Source organism: Arvicanthis niloticus, chromosome 7 (assembly GCF_011762505.2).
Source record: "Arvicanthis niloticus isolate mArvNil1 chromosome 7, mArvNil1.pat.X, whole genome shotgun sequence".
NCBI classification, from domain to species: Eukaryota; Metazoa; Chordata; class Mammalia; order Rodentia; family Muridae; genus Arvicanthis; species Arvicanthis niloticus.
The window spans coordinates 34,466,063-34,477,506 of record NC_047664.1 but is presented as its reverse complement, the minus strand read 5'-3'; the positions used below and the strand labels follow the sequence as shown (position 1 = coordinate 34,477,506).

At 44.7% G+C, this 11,444-nt stretch overlaps 1 protein-coding gene across 14 annotated transcripts in view; it reads left to right on the top strand.

The window, feature by feature from the left end:
* Positions 1-3,774: 3,774 nt before the first annotated feature.
* The window catches only part of Ogdh (oxoglutarate dehydrogenase), a 67,105-nt gene continuing 59,435 nt past the window's right edge, over positions 3,775-11,444 (top strand). For 4 of the 14 annotated variants that reach the window (XM_034508249.2, XM_034508245.2, XM_034508250.2 and 1 more), the window contains exons 1-2: positions 3,775-3,873; positions 10,251-10,498. In XM_034508249.2, coding sequence (XP_034364140.1) covers positions 10,277-10,498 — 222 coding nt within the window. In that variant the 5' untranslated portion in view covers positions 3,775-3,873; positions 10,251-10,276. Of the gene's footprint in view, positions 3,950-4,130; positions 4,472-4,740; positions 4,897-7,657; positions 7,733-10,250; positions 10,499-11,444 lie in introns of those variants that run through there. The other 10 variants (XM_076938163.1, XM_076938161.1, XM_034508246.2 and 7 more) reach the window with 9 other exon arrangements.

The following is an 11,444-nucleotide window of genomic DNA, read 5'->3' as shown; positions in this document are numbered from 1 at the left end:
TTGAAAGGGTAGTTGATAACACTAGCTTTCAGGGAAGTCCATATGTCTGTGCCATATTTGTGTGTGCCTGCATGTTTATGTGACACTCTGGTGAAGAGCTCCAAACTCTGGAGACCCTTCCTCAAGCCTCAGGACATTGCAGCCACCCAAAGATCACAAGAAACCATACCTGGATGCAATCAGCAGAGGTTTAATTAGGGAAAGAGCTGGCAGCCAGTGGTCTGACCAGGTACTCGCGCTGGAGTCAAGGTCTGAAGACCTCGGCCAGTCCTTGGAGGGTTTTAAAGGGAAAAACCACAAACCAGGGGAGTGGGAAGAGGGGTAAGGGGTTGTCAAAGATACAAAACATGAAAACAGTGGAACAATTCAGAGGTACTCACTCTAAATGATTAGTGTCATGTGGAAATCGCCCTGCATTCTTCTAAAACATGTGGCTTCTATCCTGCCATTTCAGATTACTATCTTTACTTTTTCCGGCTATAGGGCTATGGCCCCACCTAGGTGGTAGCATCTTTATCTGTAGTCAGGAATGCCTTCCTGCCTTGGGCGAGGCTTGGGGAATGTAATCCAGCAAGTGTCCTTCACCTGGGATGTGAAGGCCTGAAATCTTATTTTCAGTTCCGTGTTCTGTAAGGCGAAAAATCTACACATATTCATAAAATGGCCTTTATATATTTTTCACTCTATACTGGAAGTTAGAGACTGATGTTGGCTGTCTTCCTCCTTCCCCCTCCCTCCCTCCCCCCCCACCTTATCTTTTGAAATAGGATCTCTCACTGAAACCAGCACCCATTCACTGGCTAAACTGGTTCTCTGGATCCTCTGTCGCAGCCTTTGTAATGTTAATGTTGCAGACACGAGTGGGCACATCCCCTTTTTTATGTGGGTGCTAAGGGTCTGAACTCAGGTCCTCACGTTTGTGCAGCAAGCACTTTACAAGCTCGGCCACCTCCCTAGCACTGTTTGTCAGCGCCAGCCATCTGAAACACTCCATGGCTACCCTGAGAAAACTAAATCCTAGATGATTGTCCTGAGCTGAGAAGGTCCAGAGGCAGGCAGGGCTGTTTGAAACAGTGTGCACCACATGCTTTGCTATCAGAAGCCTTAGTGAACCCTAAATGACCGTAAGATCACTTCCAAGTAGGTCAGATGGGGAGCATTTCCCCTTGTGGCCCAGTGGAAGGACTGCTTGATGCTGCTAGGGAGGCAAAGGGATGAGGATTCCAAACACAAGTTCAGTGGCTGGTGCTAAGAGGCGTGGCTAGGGTTGGATCAAACACTCCCTTTGTATTGCTTAAGCAGGATGCCCAAGCTCCCTTCCCAAGGTCACTGGGAGATGCTGTCCCATGCTGCTTTCCCTGGTGTTGCAACAGCAGGTCCAGTTTTATTTAATATATTTGTTTGTTGGGCTTTTTTCTTTTTTCTTTTCTTTCTTTTTTTTTTTTTTTGACAGAGTGTGGTGGTTTGAATATACTTGGCCCAGAGAGTGGCACTATTAGGAGGTGTGGCCTTATTGGAGAGTAGGTATAGCCTTGTTGGAGGAAGTGTGTCACGATGGGGGTGGGCTTTGTCTTCTAGCTGCCTCAAAGACAGTCTTCTCTTAGCTGCCTTTGAATCAAGATGTAGAACACCAAGCTATTCCAGCCCCATGTGTGCTTGGATGCTGTCATGTTTCCTGCCATGATGATAATGGACTGAACCTCTGAAACTGTAAGCCAGACCCAACTAAGTGTTGTCCTTTATAAAAGTTGTCTTGATCATGGTGTCTCTTCCCAGCAATGGGAATCCTAAATAAGACACAGGGTTTCTGTGTAGCTCTGGCTGTCCTGGAACTCAATCTATAGATCAGGCTGGCCTCCAACTCAGAGATCCACCTGTTCCTGCCTCTTGAGTACTAGAATTAAAGGCATTGTAAACAATTGCTTGGTCAGGCCAAATTTTAAAAGGATTCTCTTGAGTGGTCCTTTCTTGACTACTTCTGGGCTGAGGCTATAACACAAAGAAAGCCCTTCATGTAGGCCTAGGAAAGCAGGATTCCTTAGCCTTCAGTATCAGCCAGTATTCCAGTATGGGCTGTAAGACCCTCCACCATAAAGACTTGACACCTCTCTCTTTTAATGTTTTTAAGTATTTATTTATTTATTTTATTTATATGAGTACACTGTTGCTGTCTTCAGACACACCAGAAGAGGACATTGGATCCCATTATAGATGGTTGTGAGCCACCATGTGGTTGCTGGGAATTGAACTCAGGACTTCTGGAAGAGCAGTCAGTGCTTTTAACTGCTGAGCCAACTCTCCAGCCCCTCTATAACTCTTTATGCAATCCAGATAGAGGAATTTGAGTACCTAGGTTGCCTTTAAGCTGCAATAGCAAGTTCTAACTAAGGGCTGAGGAACCTTGGCTTCTTAGGCCTGCCTAAGAGCAATATCACCTGTAGGGCGATATACCCAAAGTCCACGGGAAGACAACTCACGTGTACCATTGCTGGTGCTTCTCTGCCCTTGTACCCTGGCCTGTCACTGCACCAAAGCTTGAAGAGCTTCTGGCACACTTGTGACTTCTATTTCTGTAGGGCAAAAGGACTCCCCAGCCAGCTCACTCAGCACTGGTGCCATTTGCCATACATAGCAAGGATAAACTGCCTCAAATCATAAAGTCTTTATTACTGCCCACCAAAAACCTTGAGCCTAGAAACTGTACTCTGTTAAAAAGAGAAACAAGAGGGGAGTTAAAGGCCATGAGCATGAAGCTAGGCATGGCGACTTATATCTATAGTCCCAGCACTTGGTATATGGAGGCAAAAGAAACAGGAGTCAAGGCCAGCCTACATTATGCATTTGAAGCCAGCCTGAGCTACACGCCATTGTCTCAAACAAACAACAACAACATAAGATGTGAGTATGAAATGAAGTCTCCTTTTTGAGACTTAATCCAGCTACGTAGCCCAGGCTGCCTGCAAAAACTCTATGCAGTCCATCTTGACTCCATTTGGTCAGTTTTCCCAGTTCTGAAATTACAAGTGTGTACCTTGAAACCTGGCTGAATATTTTTGTTTGGTTGTGGTTTTTTGTTTGTTTGTTAGTTCTTCAAGACATGGTTTCTCTGAGTGGCCCTGAAACACTCTCTGTAGACCAGGTTGGCCTCAAATTCAGAGTTGAGCCTGTCTCTATCTCCTGAGTGCTGGGACTTAAGGCTCTGGCTGAACATTTTGACATGGGGAACATTTCATATTAGTGAAGTGTATGTAACATGTTAACTAGTGGATTTTTTCTGTTTATAGCAGGCTCTGGAGCCAGGACGATCCAGGGGGATCTCAGCACAGCTTCCTGTCAGAATACTAACACATGTTACTATATATTAGGCCTCGCTAATCTTCACAAAGACTGCTACAAGAACAAGTGTTCAAAATAGTTGATCTTGTTATTCAAATTATTGTGTGCAGTTACACATTTTATCAACCCAACTATGATTTAGTGCAGCTTGTTTTGGATACAAAGCCTGTGGGCCTCAAACTCACAACGCTCCCGCTTCGGTCCGCCAAACGCTGCAATTATCAGACTGCATCCACGCCCTGAATTTACTAGGTTCTTAACAAGCTTTGGAAGCTTCTCACGTGTAACTTCTAATGACAGCCGAAAGGCAGTGAGCAACAGGCTGACTTTGGCCAGATGCGAAGTTCTGCATTGGCGCGAAGCCTGGGCGACTGAAACCCAATTCTGTGACGTCATGTTACGCCCACAGCCTGTCCTGCAGGCCGCTCCTCTGGGGCCGGGCTACGCGTTGACGTCACACGCCAGGGCGGGGCCGAGAGTTTGGAGCCCGGAGTGGGGTGTCGGCGCCTCACTCGGGTGGAGCTGAACGGGAGACAGGTAACCTTGTGCGGCAGACGGGCTCCGTCCAGTGCTGGGAGGCTCGGCGCTTGACACCCGGTGCTCGCGGCTGAGGGTGAGGCCTATGCGTCCTTGCAGCCGGAGTGCCTGAGTGACGGGTGTGAAGCCGGACGGAGCCGGGCTGGCGGAGGGCGGCGGTGATGGGCGGGGGACGAGGCCTGACGGACAGGCGTCGTAGCCAATGGCGTGGCAGGGTCCGCCAGGCGGGTGGAGATTGGCGGACGCGGACGCGCGCCGGGGGTCGCGGGGCCGAGCGCTATTGGCTCTGGCGGAGGAGCCGCGAAGGCGGCGGGCTAGGGTTTAGGTGGCCCGGCGGCCCGGGAGAGTCCCAAGGTCGCGGCGTGTCACGTGGCCCGGTCGCTTCCTCCGGCCCGCGCGCGTTCTTTTGTCCTGCGTGCTCTGGCCCCAGCAGGCCGCCGTCCTTGTGTTCGCCGCGCCCGGTCACGGCGCTGACCTTGGTGCCTGCGGCAGCCCCACCTGCCGGTATGAGGTAAACCAGGCTGTCGGCCAAGGTGACACTGGTTTCCCTAGAAACACCATCCACGCACCGCTTTCCTCGCGAGAGTGTGTGACAGATGTGAGTTATCCACAGAGTGACTGGGAAGCCTGCTACTGTGCCCTCGCATGAGTTACCAGATCATGTCCCTTTTGCCCACCGAGCAGTGTGCCAGTCTCTAAAATGACAAATTCGGGAAGAATCCTCACGTGGACACAAGTATTAGGACAGGAGAGTCGAGGGTAGGGCCTAAGAGTATCTACACAGTGAAGGAGCAGGGTGAGGTGTGGAGAAAGGGGATTAAAGGTAATGAGAAGCGATGGGCTAGGTATTGTGCGCATGCGTAACCCGACTTCCTGACTGTAAGATCAGAAAATGGCGGCGTAAATCATCATTGGAGGGTGGAGTTTTAGACCCTTGACGTCAAAAGGTCACTCAAGGAACACCTTTACAGGCCCAAGTGGGGTCAGTAGGGTCAGGCAGTTTTCGACTGAGGTCTCTAAAACGTAAGTGTTGTCAGTATATAGTGAAGCCATTGCGAATGTTCGTGACCTTAAGTAGAAGCATGTAACTAAAAACAGAAGTAAATTTTTTTCCAGCTTTTCTGTGGATTTCATTACCCTTATACAGGCCTTACTTGTGTCTGTGCATCCTGTGCTCTGACATTGAGCAGAGGACACCGTTGGAGTTTCCCTGTTTGTCTGATCCTCTAGCCTTGCCCTTGAAGGTGGAACCAGGTAGATTACTTTAGTAGGTGGCATTAGAATGAGTGACACTATAATTGTCTTTTTCTCTTTTTCTATCCTTGTCACTTTGCATCACATATTATGCAGTTTTCCTTTCCTTTCTTTTAATTTAAAAGCTTACATTTATTTGTGGGTAGGAAGACCTGCATGTGTGACAGTGCTTGTGTAGATGTCACAGGGCAACTTGTGAGCTCTGGTTCTCCCCTTTCATCCTGTGGCCTCTGGGAATTGACCCCAGGTGGTCAGGTTTGGTGATACTGATCTGTCTTGCAGGCCCACTACTTTCTTACTTGGTATGTACATATTTAGTCTTGCTTATCTCTTTGGTAGATTGATCTTTTCATTATTTATATGCCTTTCCGTCTCTGGTGATTGCCTTTTTTGTGCCGTTTATTTTATCTAATAATAATGGGGCTATTCTTGGAAATATGGTTAATATTTTCATGAAATGTGTGGTTTTCAGCTCTACTTTCAGTGTTGCTGTCTTGGAAATAAGACTCTTGTAGACAAGCATATACTTTATCTCCCAGCCATCAGGCTTCTCCTGATGACGTGTTAGGATTTATAGTGATATTTTAAACTTTAAATCTTCCATTTTGTTTATTTTCTTCTAGTATCATGTCTCTCTTTTCTTTTTTTTTCTTTTCTTTTTCTTTTTCCTTGAGACAGGGCTTCTCTGTATAGCCCTGGCTGTCCTGGAACTCACTCTGTTCCAGGCTGTCATCTAACTCAGAAATCTGCCTGCCTCTGCCTCCCAAGTGCTGGGATTAAAGTCATGTGCCACCACCACCCAACTATGTCTCTCTTTTCTTTCTGCTGACTTTCTTTGGGTTACTTTAGCATACACACACACATATAGCCCAGGCTGGCTTGGAATCCATGGTTATCCTCCGGCTGTGGCTTACTAAATGTTGGGATTTGCAGGCATCCCTCACCATACCTGGCACTGTGTGTGTGTGTGTGTGTGTGTGTGTGTGTGTGTGTCTAGGTCAGAGTACAACTTTAGAAAGTCACTTCACTTCTAAGGAGATCCAGCATGGATCCTGGGGATCCAGTCTGGTCTGTCACACTTGGGAGCAGCGCCTTTATCACAGTGCTGAGCTTTCTTGGCAGCTTTTGTTTGGTGATTTCAGATTGACAGTTCTGTTCTTTAGTATTTGAAAACTGTGTCAGTTTTGTTGTTGTTGTTGTTCTAGCTTCTGATGAGAATTATATTGTTTAAGTTTTTCTATTCCTTTGAGACAAGATCTCTTACACTGAACTAGAAGCTAGGCTGGCAGCAAAACCCAGTGGTCCTCCCCTCTCTGCCTCCCCTAGAGTAGGTTCTAGGGATTTGAACTCAAATCCTCATACTTTAATGAACACACACATTCATCTGCTTAAGCAATCTCCTTAGGCCTTCTTTTCATTTTAATTTTATTTTTGTGGGCATAATGCATTATTATAGTAATTAACAAGATTTTCATAAGTTGGTATGTCTATAGTGCTTGCTTTAGGGTCTACTTATCTTCTTGAATCTGTATGCTTAAATATTTTACCAAATTAGGGAATTTTGTTGTTGTTTTGTGTTTTTTTGAGACAGGATTTCTCTGTGTAGCCCTGGCTGTGTAGCCCTGGAACTTGCTTTCTAGACCAGTCTGGCCTGGAAATCAAATATCTGCTTCTGTCACCCAACTGCTGGCATTAAAGGCATTCACTACTCAACCTGGCCCTGTTAGTCTTAACAGCTGTCATATATTAGTGTTAATACAAGTTGAGAAGTTACGAGAATTTATCTTATTTATTTATTTATTTATTTATTTTTGAGGTAGGGTCTCACTGTGTTTCTCTGGCCAGCCTGGAACTCAGTGATCCTCATGCCTCTGCCTCCTAATGCTAGGGAAAAAAAGCATGCATCACCACACCTGGCCCTTAAATTTCTAAGCAAAGTAGAGCAGGGTCTTTCTGACTGCTGAGTGGCAGGGAATGCTGTCTCATGTCTAAGAACTTGTTACTACTGTAGTTATGAGCTTCCTACTCAGTAAGGACTGGCCCTCACTGCTGAAATGAGGCTCCCAGCTGATTGTTGTTGCTGGAGTAGAGGTGGAGATTAAGTTCCTGATTTGTATTTTGACATCACTGAGGATGGGACTATGGTGTTAGGACAATTGTTTAAATTTTCCATCTTGCTTCATCTGTCACTATCCTTTGGCTTGAGAGCCTAGGCTTTGTGGCTTCCCGTGTCTACACCTGTTGGCATGTCTTAGAGCTTCTCTACTAATTAATCTGAGACATGTGACACAAGGGGGGTCTGTGTCTCCAGGTTCCAAGATTCAAGGTTCAGGTCAGTTTACTTCCTTTGTCAAACCTTTCAGAGACTTTTATTTTAAATTTAACGTTTATGTTTGTGGCTGAATTTAGCAAGAAACAGAAATTCTATATGTCATCATTTAATAAAATGTTGACAAATTATCATGCTTTCTATAAAGACTTGATAGTTTTCACTCTTTAAGAACATATGTTGTGGTTCTCTTTGAAATAGGTCCAAGTAAGTAACTCAGTCTGGTCTGGAAATCCAGATGTTCCAGCCTCAGCCTCTATACTGCTAGGATTACAGGTATGCGCCATTATGTAACACCTCCTAATAGTTCCTCTCCACTTCCACCCTTACCAGTCCACTTGCTTAGACCTCTGCAGTCTTGGGCACCTCTGATGCTGTAGAGCCACAGCTAGAGAAAGACCACCGCAGTCTTCAGACTTAGCTAAAGAAGCTTGCTCAGTGGTCTGACTTTGGAAGTCCTCCTGGATGAAAGCCTATAGTTAAATGGGCTAAGTAGGCTGGTATGCTAAATAATGGAGACACTCTACTAATGTTTTAGATGTTAGAGTAATTGTTAGACCAAGGTTGCTGATATTTACTTATCTTGGGCCCTTAAATTTCTCAGACATCTCTGTTGGTTTCTTTTAAATTATAATTCTTTAGTCATAAGTACTTTAATGTTTGTATTATAATTTTTTTTAAAAATGAGAGAGAAAAGAGTAATTACTGTTTCTACTCTGGTTCAAAGAGACAGAACAGGTCAGGCCTAGTATGTAATGCTTACATAGCAAGTTGGTGTCATTGATACCTGTGGCACTATCAGTAAAGTGCTTACTGGGCAAGGACCTGGGTGTGACAGTGCATGCTTGTAATCCTCGGGCTGGGGAGGCAGAAGAGGGCGGGTCCCTGGGCTCACTGCCAGCAAGCCTAGTTCATTTGACAAGCTGTAGACAAGTGAGCTACACTGTCTCCAAAAAAGAGTACAGAACTTGAGGAATGACATCACAGGTTGACCTTGGGCCTATACACGCATGTGCATCAGTGCATGCACCTGTATGTACACATTTAATATATGCCCATTTAATATGTAAGTATATACATCATATACATAATATATATGATAACATTTAAATGTTCCTGCCTCAGATTCCATAGTGCAGGGATTACAAGTGTTGGTTTTTATGCAACACCTCTTAAAAGTGCCTTGTCTTTCCATCTACCCTCACTGGTCTGTCTGCTTATTGACACACCTGAGTATTTAAGTTTATCTTTCCTAAGGTTATACCATTTAACATGTAAAAATATGTTTTTCTTGGTTTTCTTTTCATTCTTTTATTCTCTCCTATATTAGCATCCCAACTGCAGTAGGTTTCTGATTTCTAATCCAGGGCCTTGCCTGGGCTAGACAAGCACTGTACCTTTGAGCCTAGGCCACTCTTTCTTTTTTCATCTTTTTTTTTTCCCCCCAATACATCTTCTCTTTAAAATTTTTTCTGTGTTTATGCCATGTACATGCCTGGTGCCTGTGAAGGTTAGAAGAGGGTGTCGGATTCCCCGGATCTGAGTGCTTGTAAGTTGCCCTGTAGGTTGGGAATGAAACCTGATTTTTCTGAAGGAGCAGTAGAAGCTCTCTTAGTCATTGGCCCGGCTCCCCAGCTCCAATTTTACCTCTTACAGTTAAGACATGGATCCATTTTGAATTTTGTATATAAAGGGTTCTACATCTTTTTACTTTTTATCTTTTATTATTTATTTGAGGTTTGTTTGTTTGTTTTGAGACAGAGTTTTATTATGTAGCCCTGTAAACCAAGATGGTTTGGAACTCTATTATCTACTTGCTTCTTTCTTCCTCCTCCTGGGAATAAAGGCATGTACCACCACTCCCCTATTGATGTGTTGTTCTTATTTTAATTTTTTAGGTTTTTAACATTTTTATGTATGTGTTTGTTTTGCCTGCATGTATATATGTGTCCCACATGCATACCTAGTGTTGTGAAGTCAGAGGAGGACATGAGAGCCCCTGGAACTGGAGCCACAGAATACTGTGAGCCATGTCAATACTGGGACTCCAGCCCTAATGTATTGTTCTTCATGTAGTAGGCAAAACCCCTGGAATTGTGTCTTAAGACCTGCCCACAGTTTTCTTACCACATATGTAAGGGAGAAGGCTGAAGGACAGGCTACACACACACACACACACACACACACACACACACACACACATACTAAGCTGATTGGAATGATACTCTCAGTGTGGATAACAAGCAGGTATTCTGGTCATTTTTAGGTAGACTGTTGTGCCATTTGCTGAAGGACAAATTTTAGAATGAGTCATTTTAAGGAGGGTTGAAGCTCTCTAGATATTTGTTCTGTTGGAGCCAAGCTTTCTCCAGCATTTTATATTTATTTCTCAAGGAGTAACTTACTTGAGGATAAGCAAAGTCAAATTCTTCTACTTCTAAGAAAACTAAGAGCAGAGAACACTTGACATTTCTGGATATGTTAAAAAATGCCATTTTGCAGTTAGCGTTAATCCTTAAGCAATCCTTACTGTCTTTTCTGCAGTCATTTCCTGTCTTATATAAATGTAAAGATCCCAAGTCAGGTGGTGAAGCCTGCAACTCTGTGCCTACATCTCTGGGGCTAGTCTGGGTATCTTAGGGGATGTGGGTATACCAGTTTGACAGTCATGCTCTGTCTTGCTCTTGAGCATGTGGGCTAGGCTCTAAACAAGTCATTAGCTGTTATGAATACTTTTAAAGCTATTATCTCTTTAACATTCTTTTAAAACTTTTCTATTTTTTTTTTCAAACAGGTACTTGTGGAAGGCTTCAGGACAAAATGTTTCATTTAAGGACTTGTGCTGCTAAGTTAAGGCCATTGACAGCCTCCCAGACTGTTAAGACATTTTCACAAAACAAACCAGCAGCAATTAGGACGTTTCAACAGATTCGGTGCTATTCTGCACCTGTAGCTGCTGAACCATTTCTTAGTGGGACTAGTTCGAACTATGTGGAGGAAATGTACTGTGCCTGGTTGGAGAATCCCAAAAGTGTACATAAGGTAAGGCTCACAGAGTAGTTCCTCTGCTCTGTATGTTGGTCAGGTGCTCACTGACTGCCAGGTAAGTGAGTGTATCCAGAAGAGTCAGTGGGCAGGCAGGCAACTAGAACCTGGCACCATCCACCGTGTCAACTGCATCAGACCCAGTGTGGCCTCAGTGGAAACCACAGTCCTCTTGAGTTATATCCAGCAATGCGCTCAGCACTCAAAGCATACAGTGATGAGGAGATACAAGTGTGATCCTGCGGACACGAGAGGAAGCACACAACTGGCCCTCCAGGAGCTCCCTGAAGGTTGCTTTAGGATGAAGCTCTCTGAAGAAGGAAAGTCTGTGGGAAAGAATGGGACCGCAAGATGCTCTTCCATCCTGACTACTCTGAGAGAATGTGTATTTGTGACATTTTAAATTCACCACATGTACTTCCTATATAAACAGCTGTTTAGACCCTTGTGTTTCTATTTTTCTCCTGACTTTGATTTCTCTGTATCATCTACGTGGGCACTTTTCTTCTTAGACTCTTTTCTTCGATATTTGCCTGAATCCTTTCGAAGGGTGACTAGTTCAGACTATGTGGAGATGTGCTGTGCTTAATTAGAGAGTCCCCAAACTACCACAATTTATCCATCCACCTCCCCTGGGCTAGTGCAGGCGTCTTAGTAGTGCCAGAATTGGTTTGTTCCATTTGTGGTCAATGACTGTTTATGGGTCTTGATGGTCATTTCTTAGTTTATGGAAGCCAGCTTGGGGCAGGGTTGCAGGGTGGTGCAATGGTAAGAGTGTATATTCGACAGCTCCCCTGCAACCTGCTCTTCATCTTTAAGTCTTTGGGAGAATGGAAGGAAATGGCACGGTCATGAGATCATCTTCATGGAGGCCATGCTCAGCCAAGATGTTTGTCTTTACTGTGGACTGGGCCTATTTATACTTTTGAATTGTATTCATCTT